General features: G+C 40.6%; 2 protein-coding genes across 6 annotated transcripts in view; both read right to left on the bottom strand.

Moving 5' to 3' along the window:
* cog1 (component of oligomeric golgi complex 1) overlaps positions 1-4153 on the bottom strand; it is a 28128-nt gene extending 23975 nt beyond the window's left edge. For 2 of the 3 annotated variants that reach the window (XM_058653602.1, XM_058653603.1), the window contains exons 1-2: positions 3586-4153; positions 2237-2484 (exon numbers count right to left, since the gene is read on the bottom strand). In XM_058653602.1, coding sequence (XP_058509585.1) covers positions 2237-2484; positions 3586-3894 — 557 coding nt within the window. In that variant the 5' untranslated portion in view covers positions 3895-4153. Of the gene's footprint in view, positions 1-2228; positions 2485-3585 lie in introns of those variants that run through there. The other variant, XM_058653604.1, reaches the window with a different exon arrangement.
* Positions 4154-5661: 1508 nt separating this feature from the next.
* LOC131475917 (PWWP domain-containing DNA repair factor 3A-like) lies at positions 5662-11970 on the bottom strand. 3 transcript variants are annotated; one of them, XR_009242551.1, is made up of 15 exons: positions 10827-11970; positions 9691-10212; positions 9360-9559; positions 9132-9273; positions 8349-8989; positions 8211-8258; positions 8026-8119; positions 7661-7705; positions 7209-7273; positions 6994-7092; positions 6790-6837; positions 6448-6543; positions 6181-6366; positions 5968-6056; positions 5662-5855 (listed from the first exon to the last, which is right to left on the bottom strand). XR_009242551.1 is itself a non-coding variant. In XM_058654305.1 (7 exons), the coding sequence occupies exons 4-7, from the start codon at positions 6463-6465 to the stop codon at positions 5729-5731; spliced, it is 420 nt and encodes a 139-aa protein (XP_058510288.1). In that variant the 5' UTR covers positions 6466-6543; positions 6790-6837; positions 6994-7092; positions 7209-7265; the 3' UTR covers positions 5662-5728. The 3 variants fall into 3 exon arrangements, 2 of the variants coding, with proteins under 2 accessions (XP_058510288.1, XP_058510287.1); XM_058654305.1 differs by lacking the exons at positions 7661-7705; positions 8026-8119; positions 8211-8258; ... (3 more) ...; positions 9691-10212; positions 10827-11970 and having other exon boundaries at positions 7209-7265; XM_058654304.1 differs by lacking the exons at positions 6790-6837; positions 6994-7092; positions 7209-7273; ... (5 more) ...; positions 9360-9559; positions 9691-10212 and having other exon boundaries at positions 10827-11089.
* Positions 11971-15003: the final 3033 nt, after the last annotated feature.

Consider the following 15003-nt stretch of genomic DNA (forward strand, 5'->3'; position numbering starts at 1 on the left):
CCAAGCCGGGCGCACTTCTCGCAAACTGTGCTACCAAAACTTCTAGAGAAAACAAAGGCTAAAGTGGAGTAAGGGTTGAGTACTGCTGAATCCATCGCAATTACCACAGATGGATGGATGTCCCGTGCCACAGACAGCTACATGACCATAACCACACACTATGTTACGTGTAATTGGCAAATAGGAAACCACGTCCTCCAAACACGCCCGGTGTATGAGAGCCATACAAGCGACCATTTATCGGGAATACTAAAAGAGGCTGTGATAGAATGGAAGATTAGCAGATCAAACGTCCCCGTTCCCGTGACAACAGATAACGCCAGAAAGATTTCCAATGCTGTCGAAGCGGCCGGATTTTCACCGCATATACGCTGCTTTGCTCACACTGTTAATCTGGCTGAGCAGAGAGGGATGGGTGTTCACCAGATAATTATATAAAGTGCTGTGTAAATCAGTTAGGCCTATTTATTTAAAGTATAGTCAGATAATAAATGCTTAACTTTATTAAATTAGCTTCATTCGTCCTGGATTTGTATCTAACATTATGCTGCAATTGTGTTATGGATTTTGATGAGACAGAGGAGCAATCAGAGATAGCCTCCAGCAGCAGTGACTGTCCTCCTCCAGCCAAAAGAGCACCAATGGCTGAACTGTTTGGAGACATCTTTCCAATGGAACAGGCATCATCATCATCTAAGTCTTTGTCTGAAGTGGTGGATGAGGAGGTGCAACATTACAGAGCAGTGCAGAGCCTTTCAGTGGAGTCAAATCCACTTGTGTGGTGGAAGGACAACCAGAACTAGTTCCCCCATTTAGCCAAGTTGGCTAAAAGTTACCTTGGAATCCCAGCCACATCTGTCCCCAGTGAGAGAGTGTTTTCTTCTGCAGGTGACATTGCCACAGCACAGAGAGCAAGCCTCTCAACAGACAATGTTTACATGATGGTGTTTCTGAAGAAGAATTTTCAACTCCCTTAAATCAACTCCACAACGAGTTTGGTTTTCTTAAGAGAAAGAAGTTGTTTATTTGTTTAATATTTACTTACATGATTTGTGGTTTGCAGCACAGGCAGTAAGCCTCAGTTACCTCAGTGTGAAACAGTAGCCATTTAATTTACTTTGTAAATGTAAGAGAACTTGATTGAAGATGAATTTTCAACATGCTCGAATCATCTCCACAGTGGAGTTTAGTTCTGTTTGTATTTCAACAGTATTTTGTTACAAAGAAAACACAAGTGTTATAGGCTATATAGGTTATTTATGGCTATTTATATTGTTAATAATTTGCATAGTTAATCTTGTTCTTTGGTGTTCAGTTTATAAAGGTTTTTCAAACGTTATTTAATGAAAAATATTGTTTTAATAAAAATCGTTCTTTTTTTTCCTGATACAAATCGAATCGTGGGTTTGGTGTATCATTACAGCCCTACAGTGAAGTCTTGCAGCATCATTTTAAGTTTCACCTGGGCAACAGTGACACAGAATTAGCAAAAAAGGACAGATACCTCCTAAAAACCTTCATGGCTGCCAGCAAAAAAGCCATAACAAGAAGATGGCTCAACACAGAACCTCCCACAGGTAATCAGTGGGAGGTCATAGTTAAAGATATTCAAACATGGAACTAATGACTTTTAGCCTCAGATTACAAAGGGACAAAGGTGATGCCCTCTGGGAAAAATGGAGCACCTATATCACAAGAAGGGGTGATAACCAGCCGTAAAGATTTTTTATATTTTGAAGAAAAAAGTGACCATATCGATGTAATGTGTGCGACATGTGACCTACTCACAACCCCATGTTATTGTTTATGTTTTTGTTTCTTTGAATGTGTTCATTTGTATGTGTGCAATTGTGTACACTTGAATTTCTTCATGACTATTAACGTGTATACGTGTGTTCAGGTGCAGACATGGTTTGGTTTTTGCTGTCTCCTTTGTATATGGACAGCATTTGAATTATCTTGTCTCATCACTCTGTACTCATACTGACTTTTACTCATTATACTGGTGCTACCCATGTTTTGTACAATAAAAACAACTATTGTCGCCTCAAATCAACATGACATCACTGATGGGGCATGGATTCAGAACAAGCTGCACTCACAGCTCCCTCTGCTGGAAAAATATCTATATATTGATATTGAATTAAATTAAAGTGAGTCAAATTGGGACTGCATGAATCATGGTGTTCACCTACAGAATCTCTACCACCATTAGAGAGAAAACTTACATAAGTACCTAAAGTGCCCGGTGGTGGCTACCTGGCGGACCAGGATAGGGAAGCGGGCCAGGACGGGGCTGTAGTGGCCCCCTGTTGCGTTGTCCAGCTGCAGCAGACTGTGCAGGTGGCAGCACAGCAAGTACAGCTGGGTGGCCTGTAGGTACTGCGACGCCTCCATGGCACTCCAGATGCGCTCTGGGATCTCCAACAGGAGCTTTATCTGGGCTGCCATGGTGTAGAACTTATCCTGCCACTGCCTCTGGTTCTGCAGCAGAGTGACAGACAGCACACGTAAAAATCACACTGTCACACACCAATCAGTGTACATTAGTACATTAAGATTAGTTATTTGAAATACTTTGCTGTGTTTGACCACAGCGCCACAAAATACACAAACAAGGCAGCAGCTGTGGAGCAGCTCATAAAACATGGACTGTGGTTTACAAAGCAACACAAACTTACTCTAATCTAAGTTAGTTTCCTACGGGACAGCAGTAACTCCAATAAAGACCATGTTGAATCCCTCAGGGCTAACTATTAAATGACAACATCAACATTTATGAGCTATATCAGAGGTCTGTTACCTCACAACTGAGCAGAAGCTCAGGAGCTGATATTGAGATATAGATATATACATACATATGTATATACATATAGATATACACATACATATAGATATATCGATGTTGCTAAGGAGAAACGTGGACTTTTTAAGGTAATATTAGCAGAACATAAACATAAAAACCTGCTCAAAATGAACTTGCCTATGAACACAACAGATATTCTAAATTAACACATTTCCAGCAGAGGGCGCTATGAGCACAGCTTGGCCTGCACGTCACATTGTTTTGTGTTGACTATATTAACATATATATACATATATGTATATATATACACATATATGTGTATATATGTGTTTATATATATATACATATACATATATACACACACACATATATATAAAATAGTATGTGTATATATGTATGTATATATATGTGTGTGTGTGTATGTATATATACATATATACATATGTATATATACAGTACATATATACATATATATACGTATACATATATAAATACGCGGATTCAACGTGGTCTACAATAAAAACAGTCTCTACTGAATTCTATCATTGGCAGCTAGAATCTCTCTGACAGCTAACCGGAAATAGAAGGGCTAGTTTACTGAAAAGCAGGACACTCTCTGGTATCATAGCTGTGCCTCGGTCTGTCCACGCCGAACTAGTCTAAACTTCACTCTCTGACACACCGCATACAAAACAATAATATCGCTGAGGTTACTGGTGACGAGTCACTTGTAAAAGAATAAAGTGCCAAGTGAGGTTTGGTTTCTCAGGTTGTCTCACCTCCTCCTGTCTGCAGCTGCTCACGGCGGCTCTGCCGTGTTTCAGACCGTGACAGTACTGGTGCATGTCCTGGATGGACAGGACCACGCTCTCCGAGCACTGCCTCATCTCTCCGATGGTGTCGGCGGCATCGATGAGGTCCCGGTACCGCTCCCCGACCATCTGCCTCAGCTCCTCCTTCTTCTGTTCGATCTCCCCGCGGACTTTGTGCTCGATCCGACGGATCTCGTCTGTGTTGTAGCGCTCGAAGAGAGCAGCCGAATTCTTAATCTCTGAAACCCGCAGGGACAGCGCTGGGTCGTTGGCCATCGCTGCGCCAGAACTAGAACAACAACAACTTCAGCCGCTGAAGGAACTCCACCAACCCGGAAGACAAACGGATAGACACTTCCGGCCTCCACGTCACTATAGGTGTGACGCAGTAGAAAATACCGCGTTCAATCAAGTAGGTCCAGCTGCAGACCCGCAGACCACTCAACGACACACGCCTCCACTCAACGAAACACCGCTTTACTCAACGAAACACCCCCTCACACTCAACGAAACACCGCTTTACTCAATGAAACACCCCTTTACTCAATGAAACACCCCCTCACACTCAACGAAACACCCCCTCACACTACACGACACTCTGATTGGGTCTCAAGAGACTGCGTCTGAAACGTGATGACGTTTACTAACGTGATGACGTTTACTAACGTGATAACGTCGTCTTTTATTGAAACTTTATTTACACACGCGTATCTCATAGACACTTGTTGACAAGAGACTTTTATCCCGGTGTGCGACAGGAATAGAGAAGAATAAACACTCGTGTTGGCTTTTATGAACACAGAAATGTACTTTCTGTGAAATTTGTGAATAATTAATGTCACTTTGTAAAGTATGAAATGTTATAGCCAAACTGCTAAAATATATAAATGCCGATTGGAAAAGTTCTTTGAACATCACGTTTACACAATATAGTATCACGTTTTTGTGATATAATTATCACGTTTATGTGATATAATTATCACGTTTATACAATATAATATCACATTTATACAATATAATATCACGTTTATGTGATATAATTATCACGTTTATACAATATAATTATCACGTTTATACAATATAATATCACGTTTATGTGATATAATTATCACGTTTATACAATATAATTATCACGTTTATACAATATAATATCACGTTTGTACAATATAATTATCACGTTTATACAGTATAATATCACGTTTATACAACATAGTATCACGTTTATACACTATAATATCACGCTTATACAATATAATATCACGTTTATACAGTATAATATCACGTTTATACAATATAGTATCACGTTTATACAGTATAATATCACGTTTATACAACATAGTATCATGTTTATACAGTATAATATCACGCTTATACAATATAATATCACGTTTATACAGTATAATATCACGTTTATACAATATAGTATCACGTTTATACAGTATAATATCACGTTTATACAATATAGTATCACGTTTATACAGTATAATATCACGCTTATACAATATAATATCACGTTTATACAGTATAATATCACGTTTATACAATATAGTATCACAAATTCCACTGTGAACACACTTCTGTACAATGTAACGTTTTGAATAATTTCATTTGTTTTTGCAAACTTCCAACATCATGGCAACCTGTCTGTTACAAAAAGGTGTGTTTAATATAGGCCTACATTTATTGAATGTCTTATTAGTGTGTAGTTTGACATGTTGTTCAACTGGACAGAACAACGATTAGAACTAATAAAAGTCTACTTGATCAGGTTTTTAACCTGAAAGAAACCCTCCTAAAATTCTGTGCTTGTGTGGTCCAGCTGGTGGTGACAGACAGAAGTTAAGTAGACAAGATCTGCTGAGTATGTCATTAAGGAGATGTTACCTATTTCCAGGAAGATATGTGAAACATTGGTATCTGAATCAAACCCAGCCAGTTGGACATCAGTAGGTCTTTTGATGAAAGTAAAACAAATGCACTGAAACCCTTGATTCTGCACAGAAAGTTGTATAACTTTCAAATCCATGTAATGAATACAAGTGATGAATGATATATTTTCTTTATTTTATACACAACAGACTATCCAGCAGACACATTCACTACCCAGGGATTACAGGCGCCTGAGGAATTCCTCACACTCCAAGGCTTTCTTGTAACTGCTCAGGAAGCTATCCAGTTTCTGCCTCGCTTTTGAGGAAATGTGGCTCTGAAGCTGTTCCCCAAGCTGGGTTATCTCGCTGACAAGACAAAATGATATAGCAAAATAATGAAGTCGTTAAAGACACTCAAATACATAATAAGATATAAACTGAAAATTGGATTAACAGTTTCCTAAACTATCCGGCTTACCTTGAGTCAAACTCTGTGCCACGCATGTACATCTCCTTGGCTTTGTCCAGGGAGATGGAGTGAACAGCTCCGAGGGCGTATACTGTTGCCTGTGGCATGAAGATTAAGATTTAAGATTGTGTTAGACAGTGACCATGTGTTAAAAGGAGACAGACATATGCAGTCATATAAAACATGTAGTCTACAAATCAGTGTCAGTGTCTGAGATCTCACCTCTGGCAAAAGTACATCCATTACGAATGCCACTGGATCTGCAGACTTCTTGTCTGTCTCAGTACGTTCGAGTACTTCAGACAAGAAGTGCATGACTTTGTCCACTTGTTCATCATCTTCAAAAAGAAGGATGACCCTGTCCTGTTTCTTGGCCCAAGGAGACACCGTGTTGCCTGTGATGATGTTCTATAAAAATTGTATAGGATTTTAGTTTGGGTATTCATATACAAATACACAAACACCACACTAAATGCCATTGTCACTCACTTTAAGGTGTTGCAGCATGCCCTGATCCTCTGTGATTACACTGGTTAACAGACAACATGCCTCGCGTCGCTTCTGTTGGGCTTGTTGGGCCCTTTCCTAAAATTAAATTACACATAATATGCAACACTGAATACATGAATATATATACTGAATATAAGAACTTTGAATAAGACATTTTCTTTCCCTGATTATTTGCACTTCCTCTGATAAGAGGTGTCATCCTGGCTGGCAACTTGTTTGGCCACAGTAACATCACTGCCCTAAATGGATATACAGATAAGCCTGACTGAGAGAGAACAGAACTGTGTGGTCATCACGTGTGAAAGAATTGCTTAGACTAACCAAGTCTTGTACAGCAAGATGCAGACGGTCCTCAGTGTCTGATGGGACCTGTAGATAATCATCAGAATCATAATTGTTCCAGCGTGTCTCATATGCAAATGTCAACAACTTCCAATAGAGATCCATGTTGGATTCAGAATGACACAGTACCATAGTAAACATGCTGCATGTGTCATAACAATCCATGTAGTATGTATTACTGACCACAGTGCAGCTTGAGTGCTGATCCTGAGGACAGGGGCTGGGTTGTCATGGAGTGTTGCTCGGCCTTCCTTGGTGAAGTGAGCAAACTTCCTCCCATAACTACAAGCAAAAACACATTTCTTCACCGTAGGACTGAAATTATACCGGGTCTTAACCCAATATCCCCTCAAAAATAATAATTGCCAACGCTGTTGTTTTAATTGCATGCAACATACCCCTGCAGCCCAAGGTTTTCCACCAGGACAATGCACCACCACCGCCTCAGTGAAGACATGTCATACTAAACACAAAGCACAGTTACACAAAACAAATTCATATAAGTTCGTGTAGCATATTAATGGCGATATTTTAATCATGTAAATAGTGGGTAGGCAGGTATTGAGGTGACCCTGGTTTGTGCCTCCAGTCAGAAATGCTTTCTTTTTTAAGTTAGGATGTTTTTAATCAGTTTGAGGCAGCATCAGTCCCATTGTCCGAGGTAATATATACTTTCTGATGTACAAGAGGGAATCCAAGGTCAACTAAAGGACCCACCTCTTGTTGAGATTTATCTTCAACTTCACAACTTGCTCATTTGTCTTTTCTCATTATCATTTACTTTACATACATCAGCCGGTCATCACATGAAACTGTGTTATAAACAATGGTGAATTGAATTAATACTTACAACGTTGAAGTCAAAACTAGCCTCCATTGCAAAATACCAGGCAAACTGTAATGAAAATGGAAATTAAGACATGAAACATAATTAACAAGTGCCAGCTGTGCCAGTGACTGAGAAGTTAGTCACATGTATTCCTTAACACGTGCAGGGCTGATCATGTAAAAAGGAAGAGATGTGTACACTTAATCCTTGCTTATTATTTTTGTTGTGCACCCCACCTTTGTACATTCACACACAGCTAGTGTCAGAGTAGGGCACAGTGGTGGTAAATCACTATTTGATGCAAGTCCAAAGTAATAAAGTGTAATTGTAAATGTATAGTATACAGACATATCATTTGACCAGATACTCCTGTAGGGGATGATGACCTTTTATTGTCCATGAGTCTCTGCAGGGCTTGAGTGCTGACACCACTGTTAAAGTCTCACACTCCTCTGAACACTGGTCCATGTTCTGTTGTCCCTGTATTGAAAGGCAGATCATCAGGCCTTAAGCCATACACATCTATGACAGAATTAAACAGAAGCAATTTCATGGCAGGCTGTGACCTCACCTTCGGAGTGTGCTGTCGCTGAAGTGCTACTTGAAAACAGTGCAGATGCTACAAAATATGCAAAAGTACAATTATGCAAAAATCTAATAGGATGAGAGTATATATATTTAAATAAAAATGCTTAACATCCTTACACACCCATTACAGCCTTTCCAGCACTATCAGTAGCGATGCCATCTGTTGATATTTTCTGAAGACCTGTCAGTGTCTTCTCATTTATCATGGTATTATGATGATGAATAATACATCGCATGAGAAAGACATGGCTTCCTGGGGATATCATGTTCAGAAAATAATAGTTTTTCCTCATTTTGGAGAAAAATTGTTCTGCTGTTTGGGAATTCACCCATCCACGGAGTTCTGGGACAAGACCAATTTTTCTGAGGCAGTCTTTAGGGTCCTTTGTATTTGCCTCATGAAATGTGTCATATAGTGCATAGTGATCTGCAGATCCTGTGCTTGGGTGTGCATTTATGTCCGCAGGCTCCTTCCGCCATTTTAGCCAGGGCAGGTTTATTTCCATTTTTACCCTTGTTGGCTGAGTCGAGATTTTCAGGTGAGGCCTCTGCCAGCCTGCCTTCATTTGGCCTGAACGGTATTTTTTCTGGCTCCCGCAAGTTGGTGTGGGCCACCAAACCTCTGGCAAAGTCATAAATGACCACATGGCAGGTGTTTGAAGGAGAGCAGCATGTCTGCATAATCCCGTGGACTTTCTGCTCGGATGTTGAACTTCACTGAACTCACAACACCACAGGGACACATTATCACAGCCCAGCCCCCTTAACAGGAAAATAAATTGGAAATCTCAGTACATTGACAATAATCTTAACTAAAACACATAGCAGCTTGTGGATAGTATTAAAAACACAATTTGCTAAACATGTTTAATTTCCTGGAAAGAAAAAGTTCATTCCAACTTACCTGATGCACCCCAGACCTTCTGAAACACCTTGTCATAGGTACTGCGGCTTTTCATCTGTTCTCTCAAGCGGATGACAAGATCCATTTTTGATCCAGAAGAATCAAGGCCACACTCTTTTACTAAAGTCCGCAGTAAATGAACCTGTTAAAACATAGGCAAGTACATCAACAACCAGACCCCTCAGTTAAAGTAATGTATTTCTAATCACTTAAAAACGCAGGTCTCACCTTTAAGTTCATTACTTCATTTGTCAATCTGTCCTCTGTCATATCCACCTCTGCCTGCTCTAGTGGGTTGGATCCTTTACTGCCTTTGACCTTCTTGTACTCAGTGTTAAATACCATATTGCTGGCTCTGGTCTGAGGACCTATCCATGGTGCCCATTTGTGATAAGATGGAGATACCACACACGGGTTCACAGCATTGCCTAGATAAGAGCCAAACACACATCACAAGCAGAAACAATGATATTACAAAGTTATACTAAAAAAAGTTATATACATATACATATATATACATATGGATTTATTCGCTTGCACAAGGCAAGTCTTCACTTACTCTTCACAAAGCCTCTGCAAAGAATTTCCTGGCTGACAGAATGCCAAAAGTCTTCTATGTCAACCTCGCCATTAAAGTCAGATGGGGGCTCTTTAAGGTCACTCACTGGAAGAAAAACATTTGACAGTGTACTCTGTCCCTGAAGACCTCCTGTGAGGAATAACGACTTACTTGGCATGCTGAAGACTCCCTTCTTATGCAAATCCATGATGACAACAGGAGGATGGTTTCCACAATTAACACAAGAGAATGAATACTCATGTGCTGATAGAGCTTCATAATGAAGGTACCCGTGAAGTATGGAGTTGTGGTCTGGATATGTATCTTTGTTTGTGGCTTGTAAAATCGCCACAGCTCTCCCCACTGATAATTTAGGACTTACCACCGTGCTCCACCATTGACCTTTGGTGTCCCTGCAGATGAGCCACAAGCTTTGCATAGCTCCCCTTTTTTGTGCAGATCAGTGTCCGAGTCGCATCTTCTCAGCTCAGGGTCTGCTCCTTCACTGAACGTAGTGTTGCTCTATAAGAGAAAATGTCAAATAAAATTGTAGATTTTGTATTTTTAACATGGGGACATTTTTAATCCAGAATCAAGTAGTAATGAACTGGACTGCATTTGCCTGTAAGACTTTCCCTGTCCTAGAATATATGCAGGCTAACTAAAATAAATTAAATCAAATGACACTGTTGACTGTGATTCAACAGAACTTCTCATTTCTAAACATGAAAAATATTATTCATCATCAAATCTTTTATCTTAACAATTGTAGAACTGAGGTCACACGTTTTCAAATGAGCAAAGCTGTGTGCAACTTGTCAGAGTCATTTAAAGATTAAAAAACAGATAAATACTAATATGTAGAGATCATATAGTTTATCTTATACGTTTCTTGGTTGAAAATGAGACAATGTTATATTGTCAATGTTATAACCTGTACATATAAATAAAAGAAAAAAAGGGAGAAAAGAAAAAAAGGGAGAAAATCGCTGCGTCTTGCTTGCTGTTACAATCGCTATCGTTACAGCATGCAGACATTACTGGTTAATAAACCGCACTTAATTGATTTAATGGATACAAATAATGACTATTCATCCAGTGTTCAATATCTAAATGTGTTTTTTATCCATTCTTACCTTTTCCTCCGTCATTTTCCCGTGTTACTTTTTCGGGTTCTCTCTTCATACTCGGTCAACGTAAACGTCATCACGTTTCAGACGCAGTCTCTTGAGAGCCAATCAGAGTGTCGTGTAGTGTGAGGGGGTGATTCGTTGAGTAAAGGGGTGTTTTGTTGAGTGTAAGGGGGTGTTTCGTTGAGTAAAGGGGGTGTTTCGTTGAGTAAAGGGGTGTTTCGTTGAGTGTAAGGGGGTGTTTCGTTGAGTAAAGGGGTGTTTCGTTGAGTAAAGGGGTGTTTCGTTGAGTGTAAGGGGGTGTTTCGTTGAGTAAAGGGGTGTTTCGTTGAGTAAAGGGGTGTTTCGTTGAGTAAAGGGGTGTTTCGTTGAGTGTAAGGGGGTGTTTCGTTGAGTAAAGGGGTGTTTCGTTGAGTGGAGGGGTGTGTCGTTGAGTGGAGGGGTGTGTCGTTGAGTGGAGGGGTGTGTCGTTGAGTGGTCTGCGGGTCTGCAGCTAGACCCTTCTCTGTTCAATGGTTAATAAATCTCTGTCATTATCAACGTTAACGCCAACCACATTTTTATAAACAACCTTTATTTTCCATTCATTTGGTAACAAGCTAAAAAAATGCAAATGTTTATATTGTGCTAAACAAGGATGTCACAGAACGGACTTCATTCATATTGATATTATTATTATTATAATGATAATAATATAATATAGATTTCTTCTGATAACAAATATGCAGAAGAATGGTGCACTCCATACCTCCACTAATAATTACAACAATCATAAAAATAACTTAGATTTATAACCCTGATGGGGATGGGATGGGATTCCAAGATGGCTGCTACCAACCGCAGACATGTTGCTGCACTTTTGTGTCAAATCTCATGTAGAGCTAACAATGGCTAACCCACACTCACATCCAGTTCTTCTACAACTTTGCAAACAGTGCATGAAGTGGGTCTGTACTGCCTGTACTATGGCCCCACAGTACAGGCAGTACAGTACAGTACAGTACAGTACAGTACAGTGCAGTACAGTACAGTACAGTACAGTACAGTACAGACAGTACAGGCAGTGCAGTACAGTACAGTACAGTAAAGTACAGTACAGACAGTACAGTACAGTACAGGCAGTACAGTACAGTACAGACAGTACAGTACAGTACAGACAGTACAGGCAGTGCAGTACAGTACAGTACAGTACAGACAGTACAATGGGGTGAACTACAAAACACAAGTAATTATCTTCCTGTTCAGAAACGTTTTTAAATGTAAAAGGAAATATATGAAAAAACACAAGGAAGCACAAATATGTGACTTGTATAACGAGATTCCAGATCATCACTGTTATTATTAGGTGTTGTTAACATCTTGAGGCCTGTTGGGCTCATGCTGCCTGATTATCTATAGATTCCTTCATATGTCTGTTGGGCTCATGCTGCCTGATTATCTATAGATTCCTTCATATGTCTGTTGGGCTCATGCTGCCCGAGTATCTATAGATTCCTTCATATGTCTGTTGGGCTCATGCTGCCCGAGTATCTATAGATTCCTTCATATGTCTGTTGGGCTCATGCTGCCCGAGTATCTATAGATTCCTTCATATGTCTGTTGGGCTCATGCTGCCCGAGTATCTATAGATTCCTTCATATGTCTGTTGGGCTCATGCTGCCCGAGTATCTATAGATTCCTTCATATGTCTGTTGGGCTCATGCTGCCCGAGTATCTATAGATTCCTTCATATGTCTGTTGGGCTCATGCTGCCTGAGTATCTGTAGATTCCTTCATATGTCTGTTGGGCTCATGCTGCCTGAGTATCTGTAGATTCCTTCATATGTCTGTTGGGCTCATGCTGCCTGAGTATCTATAGATTCCTTCATATGTCTGTTGGGCTCATGCTGCCCGAGTATCTATAGATTCCTTCATATGTCTGTTGGGCTCATGCTGCCCGAGTATCTATAGATTCCTTCATATGTCTGTTGGGCTCATGCTGCCCGAGTATCTATAGATTCCTTCATATGTCTGTTGGGCTCATGCTGCCCGAGTATCTATAGATTCCTTCATATGTCTGTTGGGCTCATGCTGCCCGAGTATCTATAGATTCCTTCATATGTCTGTTGGGCTCATGCTGCCCGAGTATCTATAGATTCCTTCATATGTCTGTTGGGCTCATGCTGCCTGAGTATCTATAGATTCCTTCATATGTCTGTTGGGCTCATGCTGCCCGAGTATCTATAGATTCCTTCATATGTCTGTTGGGCTCATGCTGCCCGAGTATCTATAGATTCCTTCATATGTCTGTTGGGCTCATGCTGCCCGAGTATCTATAGATTCCTTCATATGTCTGTTGGGCTCATGCTGCCCGAGTATCTATAGATTCCTTCATATGTCTGTTGGGCTCATGCTGCCCGAGTATCTATAGATTCCTTCATATGTCTGTTGGGCTCATGCTGCCTGAGTATCTATAGATTCCTTCATATGTCTGTTGGGCTCATGCTGCCTGAGTATCTATAGATTCCTTCATATGTCTGTTGGGCTCATGCTGCCTGAGTATCTATAGATTCCTTCATATGTCTGTTGGGCTCATGCTGCCTGATTATCTATAGATTCCTTCATATGTCTGTTGGGCTCATGCTGCCTGAGTATCTATAGATTCCTTCATATGTCTGTTGGGCTCATGCTGCCCGAGTATCTATAGATTCCTTCATATGACTGTTGGGCTCATGCTGCCCGCGTATCTATAGATTCCTTCATATGTCTGTTGGGCTCATGCTGCCCGAGTATCTATAGATTCCTTCATATGTCTGTTGGGCTCATGCTGCCCGAGTATCTATAGATTCCTTCATATGTCTGTTGGGCTCATGCTGCCTGAGTATCTATAGATTCCTTCATATGTCTGTTGGGCTCATGCTGCCTGAGTATCTATAGATTCCTTCATATGTCTGTTGGGCTCATGCTGCCTGAGTATCTATAGATTCCTTCATATGTCTGTTGGGCTCATGCTGCCTGATTATCTATAGATTCCTTCATATGTCTGTTGGGCTCATGCTGCCCGAGTATCTATAGATTCCTTCATATGTCTGTTGGGCTCATGCTGCCTGAGTATCTATAGATTCCTTCATATGTCTGTTGGGCTCATGCTGCCTGAGTATCTATAGATTCCTTCATATGTCTGTTGGGCTCATGCTGCCTGAGTATCTATAGATTCCTTCATATGTCTGTTGGGCTCATGCTGCCTGAGTATCTATAGATTCCTTCATATGTCTGTTGGGCTCATGCTGCCTGATTATCTATAGATTCCTTCATATGTCTGTTGGGCTCATGCTGCCTGAGTATCTATAGATTCCTTCATATGTCTGTTGGGCTCATGCTGCCTGAGTATCTATAGATTCCTTCATATGTCTGTTGGGCTCATGCTGCCCGAGTATCTATAGAATCCTTCATATGTCTGTTGGGCTCATGCTGCCCGAGTATCTATAGATTCCTTCATAGGTCTGTTGGGCTCATGCTGCCCGAGTATCTATAGATTCCTTCATATGTCTGTTGGGCTCATGCTGCCTGAGTATCTATAGATTCCTTCATATGTCTGTTGGGCTCATGCTGCCTGATTATCTATAGATTCCTTCATATGTCTGTTGGGCTCATGCTGCCCGAGTATCTATAGATTCCTTCATATGTCTGTTGGGCTCATGCTGCCCGAGTATCTATAGATTCCTTCATATGTCTGTTGGGCTCATGCTGCCCGATTATCTATAGATTCCTTCATATGTCTGTTGGGCTCATGCTGCCTGAGTATCTATAGATTCCTTCATATGTCTGTTGGGCTCATGCTGCCTGAGTATCTATAGATTCCTTCATATGTCTGTTGGGCTCATGCTGCCTGAGTATCTATAGATTCCTTCATATGTCTGTTGGGCTCATGCTGCCTGATTATCTATAGATTCCTTCATATGTCTGTTGGGCTCATGCTGCCTGATTATCTATAGATTCCTTCATATGTCTGTTGGGCTCATGCTGCCCGAGTAGCTATAGATTCCTTCATATGTCTGTTGGGCTCATGCTGCCTGATTAGCTATAGATTCCTTCATATGTCTGTTGGGCTCATGCTGCCTGATTATCTATAGATTCCTTCATATGTCAGTTGGGCTCATGCTGCCTGATTATCTATAGATTCCTTCATATGTCTGTTGGGCTC

The sequence above is a fragment of the Solea solea genome, chromosome 16, assembly GCF_958295425.1.
Source record: "Solea solea chromosome 16, fSolSol10.1, whole genome shotgun sequence".
NCBI classification, from domain to species: Eukaryota; Metazoa; Chordata; class Actinopteri; order Pleuronectiformes; family Soleidae; genus Solea; species Solea solea.

What these genes read in the sequence shown, in the direction of transcription:
- LOC131475917 (XM_058654304.1), bottom strand. An exon ending in GCATGCTGCAACACCTTAAA is followed by an intron (nt 6,367 to 6,447) that starts GTGAGTGACAAT and finishes CAATTTTTATAG; the next exon opens with AACATCATCACAGGCAACAC. An exon ending in TGGATGTACTTTTGCCAGAG is followed by an intron (nt 6,057 to 6,180) that starts GTGAGATCTCAG and finishes TTCATGCCACAG; the next exon opens with GCAACAGTATACGCCCTCGG.